At 40.9% G+C, this 25,916-nt stretch overlaps 2 protein-coding genes across 4 annotated transcripts in view; one reads left to right on the top strand and one right to left on the bottom strand.

Annotated features, from left to right (window-relative positions):
* Window positions 1-20,190, top strand: part of ELP1 (elongator acetyltransferase complex subunit 1) — a 58,865-nt gene extending 38,675 nt beyond the window's left edge. For all 3 annotated transcript variants that reach the window (XM_079111975.1, XM_079111976.1, XM_079111977.1), the window contains 10 exons: window positions 1,074-1,275; window positions 3,713-3,774; window positions 9,807-9,869; window positions 10,403-10,463; window positions 12,379-12,492; window positions 13,502-13,610; window positions 14,713-14,840; window positions 15,290-15,444; window positions 16,711-16,786; window positions 19,555-20,190. In XM_079111975.1, the coding sequence (XP_078968101.1) occupies window positions 1,074-1,275; window positions 3,713-3,774; window positions 9,807-9,869; window positions 10,403-10,463; window positions 12,379-12,492; window positions 13,502-13,610; window positions 14,713-14,840; window positions 15,290-15,444; window positions 16,711-16,786; window positions 19,555-19,619 (1,035 nt within the window). In that variant the 3' untranslated portion in view covers window positions 19,620-20,190. The remainder of the gene's footprint in view (window positions 1-1,073; window positions 1,276-3,712; window positions 3,775-9,806; window positions 9,870-10,402; window positions 10,464-12,378; window positions 12,493-13,501; window positions 13,611-14,712; window positions 14,841-15,289; window positions 15,445-16,710; window positions 16,787-19,554) is intronic.
* Window positions 20,191-23,307: 3,117 nt separating this feature from the next.
* ACTL7A (actin like 7A) lies at window positions 23,308-25,800 on the bottom strand (the record flags this gene model as incomplete). The annotated part of the gene is made up of 1 exon (XM_079111955.1): window positions 23,308-25,800. The coding sequence occupies exon 1, from the start codon at window positions 24,628-24,630 to the stop codon at window positions 23,308-23,310; it is 1,323 nt and encodes a 440-aa protein (XP_078968081.1). The 5' UTR covers window positions 24,631-25,800.
* Window positions 25,801-25,916: the final 116 nt, after the last annotated feature.

Below are 25,916 nucleotides of genomic sequence, written 5' to 3'. Positions count from 1 at the left end.
GAGTGTCCTGAGTACATAACACTGTCCTTGGTTTCCTGTCTTGTCCTGAAACTAGTTAGCCTCGTCTTGAACTTCTTATCTGGGGAGATGACCCTGATCTGTCATGAAGAATCGCCCAGGGCAGAGACCAAGGGGTTGCCCCTGACTCCTCATCTAGAACACCACAGCTGCTTCCCTCCTGCCCTTCTCTGGTCTGGCCTCATGATGCATGATGGTCAGTCTGAAAAATACACATCTTTCCTGATTATTTCAGGAGAAAGGGAGACAATTTAGGTTTTTGCTTTTTTTAACATGTATTTAGCTTTTTATTTTCCAGACAACTTTGCTTATAAACTTGGTGTACTATGTGATCCTCATAACCTGATAGAGTGTTGTGGACAATGTACAGATGAGGACACCACCTACCATAGTTACAAAGTGGCAGACCTGGGATACGGGGCCCAGGCTGACCCCCACGTCCCTGCAGTTAACCACCATGCCTCTTACAGATTTTTTGATTCATCCACAGATCACACACATGCCCTCTCTGAGCTAGTCCCTGCCTGTGTTGTTAGCACCAGCTTCTTCCACTCTCCATGGTCCCATTACTTGAAGATAGTTTCACAGATGTCACACTATGTAACAGTGCCACTGCCAGCAGCCCTCTTCCCTGCCCTTCCTTAAGCTCCATGTGCTTGTAGAAATTCTCAGTCTTCTTCAAAAGGCCATTCATTGTTGGATTAGGTGTCAAACACCAAGCTCCCAGAGGACCCTGTTCTTGTCTGGAATTCATTCTCTGTTGCCACAACAGCAGGAACTTGGTGGCAGTTCTTGTTTGCTTTATCATTTGTTTGGTTTTATTTTTTGCATTGTGTTATTCTCACTGGCTAGAGTAGGGCCCAATAATCATTGAATAAATAAATGTACATTTCTAGTAATGTCTGGAATGGAAAAATGATTGAACCAACTGGTCAACCGTAGGGTTCTCCCAAGTGATTCAGGAGACACCATTGCGGTGATTAAGGCAGCCTACACTAGGGCTTTGAAGAAATTGTCACATTTCCTCATCTATCCTAAATCTCCTGTTGTCACAGGCTATCAGCATTGCCTATGGGGAGCATCTGATGCAGGAGCAGCTGCATGAGCCAGCGGGGCTTGTGTTTGCCCGCTGTGGCGCCCACTCTAAGGCTCTCTCAGCCTTTTTGACATGTGGCAGCTGGCAGCAAGCCCTCTGTGTGGCAGCCCAGCTTCATTTGACCAAAGACCAGCTGGCCGACCTTGGTAGAACTCTGGCAGGTGAGCATGGTTATTTATTTTCTACTTCTTCAAAAGGTTTTCTGTTTTTATTTGGTTTGGTAATTTTTCAGATAAATACCTTGAGCCAGCTCATATTCACTGATAAAATTTAGAATGATGTATTCTAAATGTTAATACATCATTCTAATGTTAATTTAGAATGATGTATTCTAAAGCAGGGTAGAGGTCAGACTGCTACAACAAGAGCCCCTAAATACAATGGCACACTAAAGAAAGCAGTTTCTCTCTCACATGGGGACTGATAGAGCCTTCCTTGTGCACCTCCATGGTCTCTAAGGTGGTTGCAGCTTGATTCTCTTTCCATCCATATCCCAGTCCTTGTGGGGGTGGGGGAGAGTAATAATAGGAAGACACTTATTTTTAAGTTGGAAATGACCTCAAAATTACACTGTCCTTTCTACTCCATATCATTCACCAAACATCTATCTATCTATGGCCACACCTAACAGTGTAGCTGGCTATGTGCCATGTAAAAAGGTAAAGATGAATTTGGGGATGGAGGCATTCTGGCATAGATGTTGGTTGTTGGAATCCATAATAGCAATTTCCTGGAATGGAGTGGAAGAAAGGCCAAATGTATAAGCAGTGTGAAAGTGAAGGCAAGTTGGTGGCTTCAGAGTCTAGGGATTGGGGCTGGTACCAGGGTCTGATTTTGAGTGCAGGAGAGGGTAAGGAGGCTGTGAGAAGAGGTGTGTAGGGCTCTGGTCTTCTTGGCCATCCTTGAAATAAAGGAATGACTGGTATATTTTTCCCTGCCTTCCTTTTCTAGTCCAATTTCTGTTGCTAATAGCACAGTATCACTTACCTATAGTCTAGGTAAGTAGTAAAGAAAAGTTTTATTTTGGCTTACAGTTCAGGGTTGAGGGCCTGCATTTGGTAACGGCCTTCTTGTTGGCAGGCCTGAGGTGGTGCCCACATCTGTCATACCGAGAAGATGGAGTGTGCTTCCAAGTGTTCTTGAAGCCAGGTGTAGGGGCACACACTGTAATTCCAATAATTCCAAAGACTGAGGCAGAAAGATCACAAATTTAAGGCCAGGCCCAGCACCTTAAGGAGACCCTCAGCAACTTAGCAAGACTGCCTCAAAAAACAAAAGTCTCTGGGTTCAATCCTGGTACCAAAAACAAAAAAACAAGAACTGTGCATGTGTGTTCTGATTGCCCTCCCCCTTCTTATAACACCACTAGTATTCAATCATGAAATCCACACTGATGACCTTATCTAATTCTAATCAGCTCCCCAAAGTCCCACCTCTAAATGCCATAGTTTGATTAAATGTCCACCCTTTTAACAACCTCACAGTAAGGATTAAACTCCATCCTGAAATTTCAGAGAGGATAAACCATATTCAAAAAGCCTTGTAAACACTGTTATGGTTTCAAAATTTAAAAAGCAGTCCTAAAAAAATTCCAAGTTATAGCTTGTTGAATTTACATACATATCCTCCTTTGTTATTGTTATTATTTCTTTTCCTGTGGCACTAGAAAATGTGTCAAATCTTTACTTTTCTTTTTCTGGTTATTAAGATCTGTAGGCTCCTCTGTAGTCCCTGTTTTTACAAGTGTGGACAATTACTTATTTTTAGGCCTTTTAATTATTTATTCTGGATCCATGATAACTTTTTTATAAATTTACACTATTGGTAGTTCATACCTTTGAGCTCTGTTCTTGGAGGATCTAGTAGCTTCCCTGATACTCTGCACAACTCTTAGCGAACGTCTACTGTGTCTTGTGATGATGGAGTGTATCTGGTTCTCTGAGATGAAAGGCGCAGAGGGCGGTGATCAAGGTCTTGAGCGTTGCCGTACAGTGCAGGCACTGTGTGCCCGTTTACCTGAGGCGGTTCACGCACACCAGAAGAAAGAAAACTAACTAGTGGAGGCGAGTCTCCCCCTTTTTTTTTCCCTAAAGCCCCAGAGTGAGCACGAGATGGGAGACATGAATCTGCCTGCCTCTTAATAAGACTTGGGTCTCCTATGCCCCTCCTAGAGGGTTTTTTTCTCTCTCATCTGGGCTGATTGATTCTAGAAGCTTTTGATTCTAGAAGCTAAGGACACTGCATGACCCCAAACATAATTCAGCTACCTCCATCTAGTGCTCAACCAAAGAAACAGCAGTCTCTTCCTGTTAAAGGATGAAATGGATAAGTGAGGGATACCAGGTCAGTTTCACATATGCGTGCATTTTTTAAGGCTAATTTTGACTATATGATTTTCAAAATCTGTACTAAATTTAGATTTTAACTGCTGTTTAAGATAGGACTCCATGATGTGTGTTCTTACTCCTCTCACAGAAACTTTTACAAAGTACATTGTTTGATACATAATAAAGACAAATTAAGGAAGCACTTTAGCCAAAAAAAAAAAAAAAAAAAAATCTTCAATTTTGTTGACAAAACTTTTTGTTATCTTTGCAGGAAAGCTAGTTGAGCAGAGGAAGCACAGTGATGCAGCCATAGTTCTGGAACAGTATGCCCAGGTGAGCTCACTTCTTACCTTGTAAAGCCCCAGGCAACAAGAAGGGGCTTGCTGATTCCTCTTTTCCGACAGTGAAAGTTAAAGGATCTGTGGGTAATCATTAGGTCCTGAGAACGTGGAAGGGTTTTCCCTTGCTGACTTAACTTGGAAATGCATTTCAGTACATCTCTAAATACAGATTGAGCATCCCTATTTCCAAATCTGAAAAACTTCAAAATATGAAACTTTTTGAACGCCAGTATGATGCACAGGTGGAAAATTCCACACCTGACTTCATATGGTGGGTTACAGTCAAAATTCAGGCATACCAAAAATATTATGTAAAATTACCTTCAGGACATGTATAATGTGTACATGAAACATCAATGATTTCTTGTTTAGTCTTGGGTCCTATCCCCAAGATATCACATTATGTATATGCAAATATTCCAAAATCTGAAGAAATCCAAAATACTCAGGTTCCAAGCCCTTCACATAGGGATTCTCAAGCTATAATTTCAAATTTTGTGGGTTAGAATACTGTAGAGCTTTAGTATAATACATGGTAGTAGTTTGACCTTGGTAAAAAGTGCTAAATTCATCTCAAGGTAGTTGTGCTTTTCATGTTCACTTTGCCAAAATAGAAACAGTGAGGAAAGGATCATTATGTAACAAAGTAATTCAACTTTAGATACACTTTTGGCTTTTATTACCATTCTCTCTGTTGGAAATGTTTCTTTTAGCCCTGGGGCAGTTTAAGGAGTTCAGTTGTTTGTTTGTTTGTTTTAACTTATTTTTATGTGGTGCTGCTGAGCATGGAACCCAGTGCCTCACTCGTGCTAGGCAAGCACTCTGCCACTACAGTCCCAGCCGCAGGAGTTCAGTTTTATAGCTGATTATAAGTACCCATATGAGCTTTTGGTAGACTTTATCATGAAAATAATAAAAGTGTACATTGATACTGGCCACAGACTAACAGGACAACCATTTGATGCCCAGGGTTTACTGCCTTGTGGAGTAGGTAGTCTTTTTAGTCTGGCTTCCTTCACTCTTATAATGCTTTTGAGAGTCATTCATGTTGTAGTTTAATCAGTAGCTTATTACTTTTAATTGCAGAGTAGTATTCCATCGCATGACTGTATCACAATTTGTGGACCCATTCACTCTGACGTACATTCAGATTGTTTCCATTCTGGGGTCTAAAGAATAAAGCAGCTTTGAACATTTTAGTACTTATGTCTGTGGGGATAGAAGTAGGACTGTTGGGTCCCATGGTTAGTGAATATTTGATTTGATAAGAAGCTGAAGGACTTCTCTGTGTTGACTGCACCATGTTGTGTTCCCACCAGTGAAAACAGCAGTAGCAGCAACACCCGGTGTGTGGTCTTCAGCTGCTACTACTAGGGGGATTGTCTATGGCCATTTAACTTTCTACCTCAGAATTTAGCTGCTTGAAACAATGAGTGCTTATTATCTCACTTGAATAAATATTCTACATGTATTACTTGTTGAACCTCACATTTATAATGAGCAGATGGTTTATCATTAGTTGTAGTTGGTTTCTCACATTTTAGGAGATAACCAAATTCAGTAGTGGGAGTAGAGAGCACTTGAAAGAAAACTGATTTTAGAAAATACCTCCTTGGGTGTATACTACTATGGTATTTATTGCATACATACATATATATATGCACATGTATGTATACATATACACACACACACTCCAATACATGTACACTGACAAACTGAACTTTTTTTTTTTTTTTTTTGGCGGTACTGGGGATCAAACTCAGGGCCTTCTGCTTGCAAGCCAAGCACACTACCAGCTGAGCTATCTCCCCAGCCCCAAACCGAACTCTTTAGGAGGAGAACAAAGTGTTATGTTCCAGAGTGGTTTTTGTTCTATCCTCTAGGCAGTGAGAGTGGAGTAGGTCATAGTAGACAAGATCTATAGTGTAATGAATAATTTGTTTCTGTGAAATGCTATAGGGGTATTGCTATTACTTGGACTAATAAGAGGAAGTTTAAAAACTTGCTTATCATGCAGGAGTGCTCTCTCTGGCAGGGGGAAAATCCACCTTGCTACTTATTTTTGTAAATAAAGCAATACAGTCATGACCATTTGTTTACATTTTGTCTGTGGCAGCTTTGAAACTGCAAGGAGAGAACTAAGGAATTGTGACAGAGATAGTCTGGCCCGCAAAGCCTAAGATGTTTACTCTGTAGCCTTGATACAGGAAAAATGTGGCAATTCTGCCCTCTTGGGTTAAGGAAATCCCCTTCTAATCCTAGTTCGGAGAGGTTTTGTTGTTGTTATCATGCCTGGGTGTCGAATTTTGTCCAGTGTGTTTTCAACTATGGGCTGTTTTTTTTTGTTTTTAGTCCAATGATAATAACAAATTACACTGAGTCTCAGTCATTAAACCAACATGGCATTCTAGGTTAAACCTCTTGGCTATCATTTCTTATCCTTTTCCTACATTGGTGGATTAGAGTATTTCTTGAAGGTTTTTTGTCGTGTTCATGAGGTTTTCTTCAGTCTTTGTCTACTTTTGGTATTAGGATAATGCTGCTCTTCCTTTTTTTCTGGAAGAGTGTGCATATAATTGATGTGAAGACTCTGGCTCCTGGTTAAAGATCTGTGTGTGAGTTTTCAGACCTTACTGTGAGCAATCACAGACTTTACCTCGGGAGGCCTCACAGGAGACACTCGCTTCGCACACCCTGCCAGGCCACTGCCAGGCAAGGACTCAGGCCCCAGCTGTTCTTGTTCTTCCTTCCCATTTGTACATTCCTAGCCCTCCTGCTTTCATTTCTAGGTCTGTTTTTCTGAGGCCTTGGGCCAAGTTCGTCTCTGGGCACCCCTGCTTTGGCCTCTGTGGGGCAGTGGAGGAGTGGTGACACTCGAAGACACTTTCCCTAGCTCACTACCCAGTACTTTTCCACTCCTGGCCCTCCCCATTCCATTCCTGTCCCCTGCCAAGAGACAAAATACTGCTGAAGCATCTTGTTCTGGGCTCCCTTAATAGTGATGGAACCCTGTGCCAGGCCAGGTGACCTGGGCCACTGTGGTGTGGTGTGGTGTTCCCTGGGGGAGAAGGAACAGGAGCTGGTGCTTTCTCTGGTGTTAGCCTTTCTTACCCCAGGCTTTGCTTTCAGTTGGGCTTGTTACTCCAGTCAGCTCCTCTGACCCTTGACAGCACAGATCTCTCTTCCTGCTCTGCTTTTGACATACTTTTCCCTTGAATTTTTGGTAGAACTTATTAGTAAAGCCATCTGATCCTGAAGTTTTCTTTGTTGAAAGTGTTTCGCTATAAATTCAATTTCTTTAGTAAACATATACCTATTAAAGTTATCTGTGTCTTCTGGAGTAAGCTTTGGTAGATTGGATCTTTTAAGAAATTTATACATGTTCATCTAAGTTGTCAGATTTATTTACATAAAGTCACACATAGTATTGTCCTATAGGGCCCATAGCAATGTCTTGTCTTTCAGTCCAGATATTGTTTACTTGTGGCTTTTGGTTGGGGGGAGGGGTTGTTGTTTGTTTGTTTTCCTGATCAGTCTGGCTAGAGGCTTATGAATTTTACTGGTCTTTTGAAAGAATGAGCTATTTCATTGTCTCTCTCCATGTTTTATTTAATTAATTTGTTATTTCTTTATTGCCTGCTTTGGGTTAAATTTGCTCTTTATTTTCTATTTTCTTAAGGTGATGGCTTAAAAATTACTAATTTGAGAACTTTTCCCCTTCACAGTTTAAGCACATAATTTCCCTCAGGCTATGCTTTAGCTGCATCCTATGAATTTTGACATGTTATGTCTTCATTTTCTAATTTCCTGTGTGATTCTTTACTGACCTATGGGTTATTTGGAAGTGTTGATAACTTGCAGATATTTGGAGATTTTTCCAGCCATTTTTCTATTATTGATTCTTATTTAGTTCTGTTGGAATTAGAGAACATACTTTTTGTTAATTCAGTCCTCATATGTGACCCAGTGTGGTCTGTTTTGAAGAATGTTGTAAAGGGAACATGACATCCATGTTGGGGGATGTTGTGTAATGTTCATTAGATTAGGGTGCTATTGGTTTTTGTCATTATTGATTTTTTTCACTTTATCAATACTGGAAGACAAAGTGTTTAAATCCCCAACTGCAGTGATGCATTTTCCAGTTTCTCCTGTCATTCTACCGGTGTTTGCTTCATGCTTCTTTATCCTTGATTACATTCCTTATTCTGAAATCCACTTTGTATTATTAAGGTAGCCCTTTCAGCTTTCTTTTAATTACTCTTTTCGTGGTGTATTTTTTCCATTCTTTTTTTTTTTTTTTTTAATGTATCTGTATGTGGTCTTTATGTTTTAAGGTGGACTTCTTGTTGACAATATGTAGTTGTTGGTTTTTAATATAATTTGACAATCTATGCTTTGTTTTTGTTTCTATTTTTGTTTTTATTTCCCAGTACTAGGGATTGGACCCAGGGGTGCTTTACCACTAAGCTACCTCCCCAGCCCTTTCTGTTATTTTTTTCTCTTTTGAGACTGAGTCTCTCTAAGTTGCCAGGCTGGCCTCAGACTCCCAGGTGGTTGGGATTATAAGCATGTGCCACCACATCCAGGCTCACTCTCTGCCTTTTAATTGAGTGTTCAGACCATTTGCTTTTAAAGAGATTACCAGTGTAGTTGGGTTTAAACCTGTTGTCTTGCTGTTTTTATTTGCTAATTGATCTTTTGTTTCTTTTTATCTTTTTTCTGCCCTCTTGGATCTAATATTTTTCATAAATCCATTTTATCTCCATTATTGGCTTATTAGCTATATTTCTTTGATTATTTTAGTGGTTGCTCAAGGATTTACAGTAAATGCCATAATGATTTATCATAGTATTAGCTGAATAGCTAATAGTATACTACTTCCTGTGTAATGGAAGAAACTTACAAGGGTATATTTCCTTTCCCCCTTCTTGTCCTTTGTATAATTCACATTTTAATTCTACATGTATGATAAACTCTAATAATTTATTATTATTTTTGCTTAATGTGATTAGTTACTGTTTAAGGAGATTTGAAACAACCCAAAAGCATCTTTCATTATTTCTTCTATTTCAGGAGAAGCTAGAAATACGAATTTTTCTTTGACATTTCCTGAGTTTTAAAAAACTTCAGGTCACTCAAAATGATTAACAACCAGAATTTAAGAACTAAAATTATAAGACTCTCAGAAGAAAACATAGGGTTAAACCTTCTTGACCTTGAATTTGGTGCAGTGGATTCTTGGAATTAACACAAAAAACACAAGCAACAAAAGAAAAATCCACAATTTGGGTTTTGTAAAAATTCAGAATTTTTGTATTTAAAGGACATTATCAAGACTGTGAAACAGCTATCTCTAGAATGAAATAAAATATTTCAAATCATATCTGATAAAATAATATCCAGAATATATGAAGAACTCTTATAACTCAATAACAACAACAAAAAAATTTTTTTTTAAATGAGCACAGGATTGGAATAGATTATTTTTCCAAAGAAGATATATAAATGACCAACAAACACATGAAAATGCGTTCACCATGATTGGTCATTTTTCAGTTTTCTAAGGGTTTGAAACTTTTTGAAAGAAAATTTTAGAGAAAAAAAAAAAAACATTCAAAAGAGCAAAAAGACTTTGAAGATTACTATCCTAGTCTGCTGTTTTAAGTTTTAGAGTGTAGTGGTCTTTATAGTTCTGGAGCCCGCCTAAACCTGCTGAAGCAACCTTGGTGGTGAAGCTGGGGAAATGGGCATTGCTAACAGACCTACCTGGTGGTTTTGATGTCCAAGAATGTAAAGAGGTCATATTTACCCGTTTTGTCATCATTTTGAGGAGACACCACCCCTCCTTTGTCTTTTGTACCAGTGCTTATGGAAATTAATATCCAGAGTGCCTTAGGAAGCTGTGAGTTTTTAGTGTGAGGGGCGAGGTGGGCCAGGGAGGTGGAGGCAGCTCTGAGCAGTTTTGCAGTGGGTTTTGGTGACATCTGACTGCTTACTTCTTTCAATGGTTGTCTTCCTTACCAGGATTATGAAGAAGCTGTGCTCTTGCTGTTAGAAGGAGCTGCCTGGGAAGAAGCTCTGAGATTGGTAAGAAATTTTAAAATCTTCCTTGTGTTGGGTGCTAATGAGAGGAGCAGAAGGGAGACAGAATCACCTGGAATCCCTTATCCTCTGAGTAAGTGAGATAAATAGAAATGGTCAGGTTCCTGCCTAAGGATGAATAGTGCCTTTAAAACCTTGTTTTAGAGCTGGGATTGTGAACCAGTGTAGAGTGCTCATCTCACATGGGTGAGGCACGGGTTTGATCCTCAGTACCACATAAAAATAAATAAATAAAATAAAGGTATTGTGTCCATCTACAACAACAACAACAACAACAAAAATTTAAAGATAAAATAAAACCTCTTTTAAGATTTATCCTTGATAATGTGTGGAATTGGTCTTCCATATATGAAGTATTACTGCTTTTTATTAAAAAAAGTTGAATTTTCTTGGCATGTAGGAGGCCTGCTCCTCAGGAAATTATCCCAATCACCTCTGAAATCGATCCATTTCTTTCCAAGTATCTTAACTCCAGCCACTAAAAGTTTTCTTGCCTAAAACTTTTTTTTTTCTTTTAGGTATATAAATATGACAGACTGGATATTATAGAGACCAACATAAAGCCTTCCATTTTAGAAGGTGAGGGTTACATTGTAGACAGCATTCTCCATTTGGAAGCACAGAGAAGGGGAGAAGAAAGATGGGGGATACTCTGTTACTGCTTTTTTTTGATACCAGGAATTAAACCCAGGGGCACTTTACCACTGAGCCACGTCCCAGCCCTATTACTGCATTTTAAAAGAACGTGGTGTATAGACTCAATCATGATTTTTTAGACTATGCTGAACTGTTAGTTACATGTAAAAGCTTGAACTTTAGAAACCTCTGATAAAAAAAAAATTAAGAATCTTTGTGCCAGGCTGGCACACACTGTAAATTCCAGTCACTCAGGATGCTAAAGTAGGAGGATCACAAGGTCAAGACCAGTCTAGGTCACTTCGTAAGGCCCTATCTCAAAATAAAAAGGACTGGGGATGTAGCTCAGTGGTAAAATGCCTATGTATTTAATCCCCACAGCCAAAAAAGCCCCCACAAATCTTTGTACTGCATGGGTATGGATTATGACGGGCCTGTCTCACTGGTCCTGTCATAGTGCCTCTGCCAGAGCAAACTCTGGCCATGGCCTTTGTTCTCTGATGGTGGACTCCTGGCCCTGATGTAAGTCGCACAGTGAGGTGGGGAAAAAGGAATCTTTGTTTTGGAGAATAGTCGGTAAACGTGAATATGAACTACATTAGGTAATAGTATTGTATCAGTGGTAAATTTTTTACATAATCTTGTGGCTTTGTAAGATAACATCCTTATTATGCTTAAGAAGTAAATGCCGAAGTATTTGGGAGTGAAGGAATATCTGAAACTTACTTTTAAAAGGTTCTGTAGATGTACCAACTAGTGTACATACCTCACATGTGTAACGCACATGCATACACAGGAACACATGCACAGAGAAACAGGAAGCAGAAAACATGCAAAACATTAACGATTGGTAAATCTGTGTAAAGGGTATATGTGTGTTCATCAAACTATTACACTTCTTATAAAGATTTGAAGTATTTCAAACTGAGATGAAAAGTAAATAAAAAGAACCTTTGCACATGTTATTTATGGTTCCTAGGGAATAAATGAATATTACAAGTCTAGAATACTCTGATAGCTGCTATCCCTTAACAAGATGGGAAAGAACAAAATCAATCTGACTTCTAGAAGAGTGTGCATGTTGATTTTAATCTCTGACTTTTTAAGTAGTCTGTCTCATAAGGTATGTCTGGCCTTTCTGACATTTGCATTTATTTATATTCTTGGCCTGTCTGCTTCTTCCATCCCCATCCTAATTGGAAATATTATTGGGGTACTTTTGGCACTATTCACTTTAATTGTCCCTAACTAGATCCACAAAGCATCCTTCCTGCTATACCAGTTCATTTAGCCAGCTCTTACTTAGATTTACATGAGTGATGAGAACATAAAAATATGTTAATAATTCAACTGCACAAACTTAATACCTATTAATAAAATGTGTCCTTGGATAGTACTATTTTGGTTTTTTTTAATAAATTCTACTAGTGACATTTTTTGTAATTTTTCCATTGGACAATAATCATTAGATCAGGAATCATTAGATTCATTTATTCTATACCCGTAGGCATTTTGATGGGAGCTTAGGGAAGAAACCTTCAAGTAACTTTCTATTTTTGTTAATAGCTTCCTGTGCACTACTTTTATTTGCCAGTCTTTTCAGGGGCTAGGTACCGAGTCTTGGTTCAGATAATTTTATAAGTGTAGTCTTATGTGTGCTGGGATGATACTGAGCAACTCAGATTTGGAATCTCCGTCTCCAGTTCATTAATGCTCATTGAAGAAATAATCTTGCTGGGAAGATTTGTTGCCTCTTTTTGTTGAATTTTAATCCTTCCTGACTGCTTCTCCACTCCCCTTAGTTTTTTCTCTTTCCTTAAACATTACATTCCAATTATCTTCCATTCCGTATCCTCAGCCCAGAAAAATTACATGGCATTTCTGGACTCCCAGACAGCCACATTCAGTCGCCATAAAAATCGCTTGTTGGTGGTTCGAGAGCTCAAGGAGCAAGTGCCCCAGGTGCATCTGGGTGAGTGCCTACATGAAGCCTGTTGATGCCTGTGCGTGGGCCTTAGTGTTGTCTAAGCTGCTTAGTGTCTGCTGTAGTCTGTTTTCTGTTGTGATAATAGAGTACTTTAGACTGGGTAATTTATAACGAGAAGAGATTTATTTGGGTCAGAATTCTAGAGGTACAAGAGCATGGCATCAGCATTTCCTGGCTTTTGATGAGGAGCTCATGACAGAGAGGCAAGTGGACATCTGTGAAGAAATACATGTGTGCAGGAGAGTGAGAAGAGGTGGCGGGCTCACTTTATACAGCCCAGTCTTACAGCAACCAGTGTAGTCCCATGGGAACAAGAACTCACTCTTATAAGAAAAGCATTAGTCCCTCTTAAATTCATTACTACTGGGCTGGGGTTGTAGCTCAGTGGTAGAGTGCTTGTCTAGTACATGTGAGATACTGGGTTCAATCCTCAGCACCACATAAAGATAAATAAAATAAAGGTACTGTATCCATTTGCAACTAAAAATATTTTTTAAAAAAATCATTACTAGGTCTCAACACTGGCCCTTTGAGAAATTATGACTCAACGTGATTGGTGAGTTGGGCCAGGCTCTATTCAAACCATAGCAGTATTCCTCCTGTGGTTGGTTACACCATGTGGAGTCTGAGTCCCCTAGGGGCTACACGTGTCTGTATTTCTGAGTGTTGGAGAGGGTCTTGGGGTCAGAGCCAAGCATAAACCAGAAGAGCTGTGCCAAGTAGTCCCACCTCCCCCAATCCAACCAGCAGTGACTTGTTTCTGTTTCACAAAAAGTTTTCCTCATTTCAAAAAAAGGAAAGAAAAGGAAAAAAAAGTTTGGTATGCTACTGATCCACAGGAATAATAACCATGTTCAAGATCTCACTTATTTTGAGATAATAATTTTCATCCCTCTTTTGATATGTACTGGTTGATTGTAGTCTGCTTACCTCACTGAAGGCAAGCCTGCATTAGCTGGGAATTTTTCATCCGTGTCTGGTTCTTCTTTTCCAGATGAGGTTCCCCACGGTCAAGAGTCAGACCTCTTCTCCGAAACTAGCAGTGTTGTGAGTGGCAGTGAGATGAGTGGCAGGTACTCCCACAGTAACTCCAGAATATCAGCGTACGTGTCACTCTGCTCGGTACCGTGACCATCCCATGTAAATGGAGAAACTAGAAGCAACTAAGTTGGTTTTCTACTAGGACAGTGCAGTGGGAATGGGGAGGATTTTCTTCAAGGCCAAGTAGAAGTTGTGCAAGGACTTATGCAGCGTATTTGTGAGCTTACACTTGGCATTGAAATGTTCTCTGCAGCTTTGTGGTCTGGAAGTTTGCCTAGTGAGATGAGGCACTTCACTATCTAGTCAGTTTAGATAACATCTGATTGTATTGGTTTAACAAAGAGTAAGTGACTACAGTGAAAAGATTTTGAAGACAAAAAATCTTTCAGGTATCTTCAGAATCAGGATTAAAAGAGGTTGTGGATATAATGTAAGGCATCACACCTTGACTTCGTGTCACAGTTTGTCACAAGTATCAATGCCAATGCAGCAACTACCAAAGACTTAAACAAGGAGATTTGAATTATAAGAGCTTATGATCCTGCTTGGAAGATGCAAAACAAGATTTTCTGTTTAAATTCAACTCATTGATAACAGAGGACTGAAGATTTGTGGAGTGATCAGAAACTGTAATAGATGCAACTTGAATTTTTAAGAGTTAGAAAAAAGTTCTAGAAAAAACAAATCACATGATTAAAGCCCTGCAGCAGGAAGGAATGGGATTCAAGTACATTCTGTTATATTCCAAACTGGCATGTTGTATCTCCTCATTTAAATGTTATTTTGTTGCTTTTAAATTTGTTTAGTTAGTGTAAAATTCAAGTTGGTCGTTCTATTCCTAATACGAGGATGGTACAAGATATAGCTTCATTTTACTCTATATTTTAATCAAAACTTCAAGAAAAACATCACTCTTTAGATTTTTCCTTATTTCCTTATATCCTATATAAGGATTATATCCTTGAATAGGATTTTTCTTTTATTTAATTAGACTTACAGTCCCCTATTATATGTTAATGTGTAGCTTTAATGCCATGTTCCTCCAAAATGCATGTACATCTCTAGGCTCATGTTTCCCAGAACGTTGGTGACCAATAGGCATTTATTTTCAGTTCACTCAGCCCAGGAAGAGCCCCTGTTAAACATTTCTCTAATATCTGACAGGAGATCATCTAAGAATCGCCGCAAGGCAGAGCGGAAGAAGCACAGCCTCAAAGAAGGGAGTCCGCAGGAGGATCTGGCCCTCTTGGAGGCATTGAGTGAAGTGGTACAAAGCACTGAAAAATCGAAAGGTGTAACACTGATGATTCTTGACCACAAAAAATAGTAAATGGGCACCAAACCTAGTTCCATTGATTACAATTTTCAGTAGATACAATTTTCCCAATTTGAGGAAAGAAGAGAATTTTCAGCAGGAAGGGTCTTCTTAGTGCACATTACTCAGCAGCAGTCTAGAAGCCTTCCTCCATTGGATCCACCTAACTCAGCTGTGAGACATGAGCACTTAAGCCAGGGTAGAGGACTGGGTGGCCTGGCTTCCTGCGTGGCCCCAGTGTGTTTTTCCTTTTGTAGTAGATGTGTTTAATTACTTCAGCATTTGGGAGGAAAGAAGCAGATAAAAGAGAAAGAAAGCAACTGTAGTTTGACCCTAGGAATGTTCTGCTTGAGAAAGAAACTGGTGTGATTCTAGCAGTGAAGCTGGGGGCACAGCTTGCCACTCACTCACATTTCTTCTCTCTAGATGAAGTACACCGTCTTTTAAAGATGCTCTTTCTCTTTGAGTTCGATGAGCAAGGAAGGGAATTACAGACAGCCTTTGAGGGTGCTCTGCAGCTGATGGAAAGGTCGCTGCCAGAGATTTGGACTCTCGCCGAGCAGCAGAATTCCACCACACCTGTAAGTTTTCTCAAAGGCAGTGTTTTCATCATGTTGATAGGTCATTACCTTCACACAGCCCCTTAAAAGTCAAGACAAAAACCTTACTGTGCTTAAAATATCGTATGTCATCCTTAAATTATCTTAGATTTGTGTTTAAGCTGTAAGTAAGAAGATTCTACATTTGCCCATTCAGTGGCTGGTGCAGATCAGCAGATGTTAAGTGACATACTCTTTCTCTTTTGGGATATAAGTGTCTGTCATAGAGAAGATGGAAGAGTCTTCCTTGAGCATAGAGGATGGAGTGAGCGGAGGGGAAAGCTAGGATCAGAGTTGACCTCTCACCTCCCAGTTGAGAGGTCATGGTTGGGACTGCAGCTTTGTGTCTCATCAGGATTTCTCATGTACTGTCATCTGGTTGTTCATCGTGTACACTCTGCTCACTCTGACCCTTCAGGCCTGTCGTAAAGAGTTTAGACTTGGATTCAGAAAGGCCGGTCTATCAGGGTACAGTAAGGAAAGTAAAACCCACAATTGTTACTCCCTCACAGAGATTTTAATACATGGGTTGGTGAAACAAGTGCTGGGCGACTGAAGAGGCAATAGGGGACCACAGAGGAGGGAGGGACACGAGCCAGTAACTAGAGGACAGCATTTGCTATCCCTATAGCTGGGGAACAAAGTGAGGAGCAGAAAAGTTTCAGGGATTATTATGATTTAGAGGGCTGGCTCCTCTCCCTCCCTCCTTCTTTTGAGCCCAGAGACTGGTGTATATTGGGCAGGCAGTCTACCATTGAACCACAGCCCCGAGGCCTGGGTTCTTGAACATGTGAGAAGAGGGTTCTGGCCGGCTCAATCTGAAATTTCCTGTGAAGTCTTATGCTTCAACATGGGTGTGGAGTTTGTGTTCTCACAAATATGTGAGATACACATATTTGTATTTGATATTAAAGTGACTGTTTCCCATGACTGAGTATAAGTGATACTCTGTGTATTAGGTAGTCTCTGATATTTTGTGTTGGGATATGGCTTGCTTAATTGGAAAAGGTCAGGTATATATTATTTTAGAGTGTCCCCCTGCCCCATTATTACTTTGTTTTTCCAGGAGGAAGGAGATTTGGAGTCCTGAGTTGAAACTGGCAAATTCATGTAGAAAAAGATAATTATTGTGTCAGTGCAATACTAATAAAAATGATAGGCTGTTTACTGCTAAGCATTTGAACCTTTGGTTTTTGCAGACATCAGGAATGTGTCAATCTTTGCTTATACACTCTATTTTCTGCTTAGGTTCTAGGTCCCAATTCTACTGCAAATAGCATCATGGCATCTTACCAACAGCAGAAAACTCCTGTTCCTGTTCTTGGTTAGTATCTTCTCTCGAAATTCTGAAAATACTGAAGGATTATCTGTCATAGGTGCTTTGAAGGTCAGCAGTGCAAGGAGAGATTGGGTATTAACTATAATTCCCCCTCCATTTGAGACTGCATCTTTAGGAAGATCACTTAAATGCTTCTACAGTGACAGGGGCCTGGTAGGGGAAAGTCCAACATGATATTAAAAGTATAATTTTTTTTTAAATTTAGTGACTCTGAAATACCCTTGTTCAATAATACCCCCCCTCATGGTTAAAGTTCGGACAGTTTACATTTACACATACATTTGGAAGTTTCTTCCAAATCATCATTTTTGGCTTTTTGCAGTTAAACATGGTATCTTCGAGACATTTTCATAATCCTTCCTTATGCACTGGACCTTTTTTTTAACCTTTATGAAAATATAATTTGAAGGCAAAGCCAAAAAATATTAGCATTTTATCTGCATTTCCAAATTAATTATTATACTTAAAATGTTTTGATTGATTATTGGGAGAGATGGTTCTCAATCAGACTCTACATTCCTAAAAGTCACAAGCCCTAAAGGCTTTGTTTTGAAAGTTCGCTAGAAACTTTTGACAGATAAATTGGACACCTGAGTATTTGCTCTTCAGGTGGATCACTCAAGCGTACTAACCTCTGAAAAGTTAGTGATCCCTTTTAAAACAACTGGCAATTTTTACTACTCTCATTTGCATTTTCTAGCATGTGACAGGCAACATTCTGAAATTTTTCATTTAAATGCTACACTGTAGTAGTATTTTGATGACATTTGACGTGACCTTTGGGGATTCAAATTAAGTGTAACTTTCATAGCCGAGTTGATTCCATCCCAGCAGAGCTCATATTATCTGCACAGCAGTGCCTGTAGCCTTGGCTCCCCTTCCTCCTGGAACTTGGCACACTGCTTTTGGTCACAGTTTCAACACATGGCTTATTTCTGGGGTACTAAAAATTCATTTTGGACCTGAGGCAATTAGGTAATTGTTTAGTTTGTACTGTTCTGTGATCCCCAGACCCCGCCTTCCCTTGCTTCTAGCTGCAGACCTGAGGATGACCTTCAGTACAGGTCCACGCACACTGTTCCCTGGGGTGTTCTAAGTGGCTTCCCGCATCAAAGAGCACTTCTGTTTTCCAACTAGCCCTTAAAGATTCAAATACTTGAAGAGCCCCTGATCATCTGAGTGTTTGGGAACAGTGCCCTGTGGCTTGGGGAGGAAGAGGTTCTCATAATCCATAAATAGACCTTGATAAACTGCTTGCAAAATTAGTCCCACTCAAATATTCCTGAATTGCTCTTCCCCAGCCAGCGGGGTTAAATGGACGCTCAGTCCCCCTGGGATCAGCAACCTAATGGGTCGTTTTCTGTGGTGGTTTCATGTTTCAGTTGGTGCATGGTCATGCAGAGTGATTGCGAGTCTTTCAAATATGTAAGCTTGTATAAAATGCATGAAAGTGATATTAGAAAAGTGCTTAAATCACAGCAAGGCTGGATATGTTACAGTTGACAGGTAGGATTGAGGTCCTTTGGAAAAATTAAAAAGCCCTTAAAATATTTTTTTTAAATGACTTTTCATGCCATGAAATCCACCATGGAAATGTGAATGACATCATGCCTTGCTGTCGTAACAGTTTGTCAGGATAATTACTTTCCTACCAAAAAGCCAATTTCTGATATTTATTTTTAATTGTCTTGACTTAAATACAATTATAGTCTAATTTTTAAAATAATTATGTCAAATTTTTAAAATAAGATAGAATATATATAAACTTTAATCACTAATTTATGAAATTTATGGACTTTGTTGACCATGAATTTATTTATATAGTCTTTTATTAATATGTGACCAAACAAAATCTCTGGTGGACTTTTGTCCAGACAGTTCTTTTGTTTCAGGGTTGAGGGTAGAGAGTAGTGGGTACACATGCAATTATAAAACTGACATGATCAGAGAAAATCTGGATTGTAAAGTATGTCAAAGAAAAGTAAAATGAAACAGTTTTTAATCATATGGTGTATGTCTGTGTATAACATGAAAATCATACTTAAGAAAATCTTGAGTCTTCTCACATTGTCAAATGTTCGAGAACCATTTTTAATATCTGCATACTGCATATGTGCCCATATACTGCCAAAAGTTTAATATGAATATAAAAAATGCTGAGCAATAACATCGTTATATACATATTTTTTCATATTTACCTTTTGTATATGATTCCTAGTTAGATAAGGGACTCCACAGATCTAACTGAAAGAGTACCTAGGAGTCTTTGTTACAGTTTCAGGACTTTCCCTTAGATGGCACCCCACCATACGTTTAAATTTCTTTTTTAGCAGGGCATCTTAGTTAACAGCTTATGGTTTACCTGATACCACACTTTGGTTTTTGTTCAACTCTTTAAAAACGGAGGTAAATTTTACATATAGTAAGATACACAGATCTTAGGTGTTCATTGTGAGTTTTAATAACTGTATTACTGCATGCAACCACTTCCAACCCCTCCCAGCTGAAATACTAGAACAGGCTCCTACTTTGGATCACTTGGTAAGCATGCTTGAAGTTGAATGTAGTCCCTCTTCTCAGGGCAGGTTTGCACTGATCAGGATGTTACAAGGGTAGCTGACACATTCACTCTGGCTGTGATGGTTGTCTTATAAATGTAAAACCTAGTCACCTAGTTTATTTAGGAAAGAGATACTGGCTCAGCTCCCATCAGCAAGTGACTATAAGTCTGTCACAACCTTCCTTTCTTTTAGATGCTGAGATTTTTATACCACCAAAGATGGACAGAACCCAGTGGAAGCTGAGCATGCTAGAGTGACTGACGTTAGAAGGCTCCAGCAGAGAAGACTTCTTCCTAATTGTCCTTCCACCCTTTGTTCCTGAGGCCTGGCAGTGGAGAACTGGAAGTGTGATGATGTGCCTAGTGTTGTCAAGAGCTGCTGTAGTCACAGACCTCGGCAGACCCCAGGCAATTCTATTTTTATTTCCCCAGGAGGATACAGCCTAATCATTAGCAAAGCCTAGAGCTGTAGCCAATGTATCACAATGTTTTAAGGAATTATTGCTCTTGTATTTAGTGCTGTTTGAGAGCATGATTATTTATGATAATCATGAGACTAGGTCTCGTTCCCAGCTACAGATCTGATTCATATTGGGACCTTGGACAAGTCACATAATTGATTTGTATCTCTGTTCTTATTTGTTGCTAGGGAATAATATTTCATGGTTTCTACCTCAAAAATGTGAAGACAAGTAATGTTACTTATTTGTTTTATGTTACTAGAAGAGAGCACTGTAGGTAAAAGAGTAGTAGTGCTCCCAACAGTCAGATGTAGACACTTAATTGGCTTCACTTTAAAGCAAAATAAAAAGTTAAATGCGTCATCTAAGTCGTGTACTTCAGTTTTAATTGGGCTATGCCTCCTATAGTTACACTGGTAGGACTGTTTTATTGCCTCTGTGTCCTCTGCTAGAGAGTAAGCAGTGTGAGAGCTGGAACACTTCAGGATTTCTGAACGGTATCATATACCTTTGGTTTGGGTGAGCAGTGCACAGTGTCTGGCACGCAGGGCTGAAAATTATTCTTTGTTCTCCAGATACTACTTCCTTTAACCGAAATGTTTTTCTTCGTGTCTAGGCCATTTTATTTATTTATAAACTGACCTCTGTTTTATTCAGTTTCTCAAAAGAACTTTTATTTTCTTTGGAAAAATGAGAATGTTTTCTCCTTTTGACAAGTCTAGAAAAAGCCCTGTTTATTTTGACAACAGTTTTGTGGCTAATCCTTGGGTAAAGTTTAAAAAAAAAAGTTTTTAATACTAGAACTGTACCTTTATTTCTGTATATAAACTAATAGGAAATTCTGTTTTTGGTTATCAGAATATAGATCTACCCCAAACTGTCATTTCAGAAGACTTTCCTTACTATAGTAGAATGCTAACTATGGAATCTAGAGGTATTTGCTGTATAATCCAACTTTACTGTGTGTTTGAAATTTTTCATAAAATAGAGAAAAGATACATACTTTGCTTTGGGGAAATCTATTTTTTGACTCATACTCATAATGGACTTACTATAATTAGATGGTACTGGCATAATAGGTTTGAGCCACAGTTCAACTTCCTCTTTGGCATGGATAAATGAACATGGTAACTTACATAGTATTTTAATATATTGTCATGCCCTTGCTTTGAATAACAGTGAAAGGACTCATGCTTTAGACTAGAAATAGAAAGTAAATGTGTCTGTGATAATATTGTGAATTTTCCTGAATGCTTAATTTCCTTAATGTAATGTAACGACAAGAAAGAATCTCTGTGAATGCAGAATGCCATCAGTACTGTCTCTCATCTGGGCAGGGTTGAATTTGTTCATTTTGAGAAGCAGAAGGCAGGAGCAGACCTTCCAAGTTGAAAGCAAAGCCAAGGAAGAATTCATGGGGAATAAATTGAGTATATGGGGAAAGGAGAAACTCTGTGGCCTTGTGATATAATCGGTGTAATTTCTTAGCACTGCCATAGATTTAAAAATTTTTTTTATATCTATGCGTACACACACACATTCACACCTACAAACATTTTGAGAAATTTGTCAGCCATAACAAGAGGGTGTTTTTAAAAAAATAAAATGGACAATTCTTAGTAATTTAAAAAGTCTGCAAGTTTGGGAATCAAAATGAGATTTTTTTCCTCTTCTGTGTCACTCTCTAAGTACCTTGGCTTCTCTAGACACACCATCTACGTAAGCCCTTGGGATTCTTGGGTGTCCATACTTGTCTGTCGTATTTATTAGTACCTAGGGTAAGGGTGGAAACCTGAAAAGCTTGGTAACTACAAATGTCCATGAGATCATAGACATGCCACACCTCGTATGGTGCTGGTGGGCAGTGCGGAAGGCCTGCCCTCGAGTGTGCCCTGTGCCCGCAGTTACTCTGTTGGCTGTAAAGGCCCAGGAACTTCAACAACAAGTTATCTTCATGGCATAAAGGAACGAGCAAGGTTTTGAGCTTTGAGTCCACCCGGCTTGGTATCTTGGACTCAGTTGTTTCCTCTCACTGAGTCTTCCTGTCCTTCAGCTAAGCAGGACTTCTCAGCAGTAATACTAATATTGTGGGTCACAACATTCTTTGTGTGGAATAGGGGTAGCTGTCCTGTGTGTGGTAGAATGTTTAGCTACTTCTCTGACCTTTACCCTAAATTAGATGTCGGTAGTGCACATTCCCATCCCCATTATTGCCATCAAAAGTAGCTTTGACATTGTCAGAATTTTTCCCCAGTTAGATGGATTCAAAATGACAGTTCAAGTTAGAAGTTCCAGACAAGCCAAACATGGTCTGGCTTCTGGATAGAAGGTGGATGTCTGTGAGGTCCTGGCTAACTACTGTGAGCCAGATCCTGTATTCGGGTGTTTGTTTCTGGTTTTATGTCAGCTCTGTATTTGATTTGAAAAGCAAGCAAATAGATTCAGGTCACAAAGCTAGGTGATAGCATAATAGAGTTTCAGACTACACAGTCGAAAACCTTTGTCCTTTCTACTATTTTTTGCTGCCCGCTAGTATTTGGATTCTGAACCTTAAAGGCAGGACAGAATGTACTTAGACACCGTTCTGAATTTCCAATTCGGTATACTGCAGTTACAAACTCCCCCTGCAGTAATACCCCAGAACCTGCTAGGCTCCGGGAAGGCTTCTCTGCCAACTAAAGATGTGTTTGTTCCTTTGGGTTCCTCGGCTGGATTAAAATGGTCAACATAGAGCAGCTCCCACCATCAGCCCCGGAACCTGCATCTTTCTTCCTGATCCACCCCAGATTCTGACTGTATTGGCCCCAGGGGCTTTCACCCCTGACCTCAGAGCTGATAACTGAAGGTTAAGTCTGCCCACTTATTGAAAAGGGGGAGTGTATACAACGCTCATTTTCTGAAGAGTTGCCCCTCAAGACATGTATACATACCTCGCTCATAATCTAGTCTTCAGTGGCAAGTCAGCACCATCGCTTAATAGGAACTAGTATTGAGGCAAAAGGGACTGTTGGAATAGAAAGAAGGTACAGTTAAAGCAGGGGTCAGATATGTTCACCAGCAATTTCCAAATCTTCAGAGTTGCTGGCAAGGTATGAAATACACACCGCTGCTTTGTGGGCAGTTATCTGTTACAGCATACTTCTTACTGGTGTTTTGGAAAGAGTTTTCCATAGCTCCTTCCAAAGCTGGCTTAAACAAAGTAGTCCCCACAGTGGGGAGCACACACAATAAGGACACATTAATTTTAGGGCTAGTTTCTCTCAAAAAGTGTTTAACCAGTCAACATAGAATGCATATTTCATTCATCCTCCCCCACCCCTGCTTTTATTTTGGCAAATGCATATCTTGAGGCCAGTGCTGCATCTGTGAGGCTGTCAGGAAACAGACACGCTCCGAGGGGAACACGAGGGCTGTTTAATGACACAGTGATGAACGTCTGGCTCAGCTCTGTGAGTAGGTGGGTGCTCGCCCAGCAGAGCTGGAGTTCAGAAGCACCTTCTGTAGAGGAAGAAAGGCCCGTGTTCCTCGTACTCGAAGCGGTGGACCCACAGGGGCTGGAAGCCCTGAAGCGAGGCCAGGATAGAACCACCGGTCCAGACGGCAGTGTCTCTCTCAGGCAGCACGTTTACCTGTGGGGTGTCATTGGGACACATGCTGCTCAGCTCCTTCTGCAGACGGTTAGGGAAACCACTGAGCATAGTGCTACCCCCACAGAGCAGGATGTTCCCCATGAGGTCCCGCTTGAGGGCGATGTCACACTTGTTGAGGCAGGACACCGTCTGCGTGTGCAGGCCCAGCTGCATGGACTTGATCAGGGACGGCTTGAAGAACATCTCTGAGCAGAGGAACCTTTCCTGACACAGGTGTATCTCCTTCCCGTCAGGCAGAGTATACTGAATCTCGTGCTCAACAGCAGGGACCTTCTTCTCTTCAATGGGGTCCAGGGCCACAAAACAGCATTTTGTCTTGATGTCCTCCACGATGCTCACCTGGTCCTCGGTGAAGTGCTTCCCCGAGTTGTTCATCAGGCTCATCAGGTAGGCAGTCAGGTCGGAGCCTGCATAGTCTAGCCTCCCGGTGATGCTGGGCAAAGGGTAGCCCTCATAGATGGGGACCACGTAGGACACGCCGTGGCCGACCTCCACCACCAGGCCAGAGGTCCTTCCGTAGGAGTACATGGACAGGCGGGACTGGTAGGCAATGTGCATGGCAGGCGTGTTGAAGGATTCAAACAGCATCTCGGCATACTTCTCTCGGTTGGTGTGTGGGCTCAGGGGTGGATCTGACACCAACACAGCATGCTCCTCGGGGACGATCTTCATCTCCTGGCGGAAGAGGTACTCCCAGATGTCCTGCACTGTGTCCCAGTCCACGATGATGCCGTGCCGCAGAGGGTTAACTAGTTTGAGACGAGCCTCCGAGTGCAGGAGCTCCTGGCCCACGAAGGTCTCTTTGCGATTATCTCCAGTCTTGGCCGTCTCCATGTAGGGCTTGCCCACAGTCGTTGAGATCTTGTGGGTGGGCTTCGGCAGGCCAGCAAAGCCACATTTACAGTAGCCGGTGCCAAGGTCCACGACCACCGCTTTGGTCACCTCTACCTTGGGCCTCTGCTTGGGCACTGTGGACTTCACAGGTTCCTCTGGCTCTGCACTGTTACGGCCGACCCACACTGCCCGCTTTGCAGGGCCTTCCTTCAGGGAGGCCGTCTGTAGGACCTGAGTCTGTATGGAGACCTGGTCCCCTGCTTTCTTGGCAGGCCCATCCCCTATGTTTGCTGCCTGAGGAGCCCACACACTGTCAAGAGCCATATTGCTCTTGAGAAAGCCCCTCACTCCCACTAGGTCCAAGACCTGAGGGGCTTAAATCAGAGGACCACTTAGCAATGTTCCCAATGATGACATCGGGGATTGTGACATCATCCAGTGATCCAGGGTTTTCTAGATACTAGGAACCTTTGTCCCATGTTCGGGCACATTTCAAGTAGTTTCTGAAGTGCTTCCCCTTTTGAATTTTGTAATGAACCGATTATTCATTCAATGAATGTTTATCGAGTGCCTGCACCGGGCAGGGCAGCTGAGAATACAGCAGTAAAAAAATAAAAAGAAGAAAAGGGCTTCTGTTGTTGTAGGTGGGGTTGGAGGGAGACAGACAGACAATGTTGGGAAATGAGACACATGTTAGGAAGTGTTTAGAGCAGAAGCGAGAGCACAGGAGGGGTGGCAAGCCACTGCGACCTGGGCGGGGCCTTGAGGCGGTGGTAGTTGTGTGAAGCTCTGATGAGGTGAGGGAGAGCCACACAGGTACATAGGACTGAGGTGGTCACGTGGCTGATGAGGTAGGGCAGGGCCCATCAGAACACCGCGGGGTCCAGCCCATGGGTTTAGTTGTCTGAAAGTTTTTTTTTTTTTTTTTTTTTTTTTCCCCATTTGTAGATGGACACAATTCTTTTAATTTTATTTAGTTTTACGTGGTGCTGAGGATGGAACCCAGGGCCTCACGCGTGCTAGGCAAGTGCTCCACCACTGAGCCCCGACCCCAGCCCCCCTGACAGTCTTTGTTGAATCAGCCACGCTCTTAACTTCCTATTGCCTCGTGCTGCTTTTCCAGTACAACAGCGGAGCTGAGTCACTGCAGCAACGGCTGCATGACCCAAAAAGTTGAATAAAAGTGTCAACTGCCTGGCCCTCTCCAGCAGGCCAGTGTAGCCTATGGACGGAGGCAGAAGAAGCCGGTGGGGTGAGAGAAGAAAGTGGGTGGTGGAAAGTGGGCCTTTGCAAGGATTTTAGCCTTGAGCAGGTGAGATGAGAAAGCACTAGACGATTCTGAAGAGAGGATAGACACCATCTGCTGTCCATTTTAGTTGGAGCCTTTGTTGCTATGGTGACTGTGCCAAGCTTTTCTGTCTCACTTCAGACCCTCAGGTGGACACCTAGGACAACCTTAAGAGGAGCTCTTTTGGACATAAACCTACTTCTCTATCAGGGTCATGGGGTCAGCAGTGAAATTAGACTCTAGAGTCCCAATAATGAGAACGTGGAGTCGTAAAGGTGTGTGGGTGACCAAGGGTATCCAGCAGGCGAGGCCAAGCTCTCCT

The sequence above is a fragment of the Sciurus vulgaris genome, assembly GCF_902686455.1.
Source record: "Sciurus vulgaris genome assembly, chromosome: 15".
Classification (NCBI taxonomy): Eukaryota; Metazoa; Chordata; class Mammalia; order Rodentia; family Sciuridae; genus Sciurus; species Sciurus vulgaris.
This window is presented reverse-complemented; position numbering and strand designations above follow the sequence as displayed.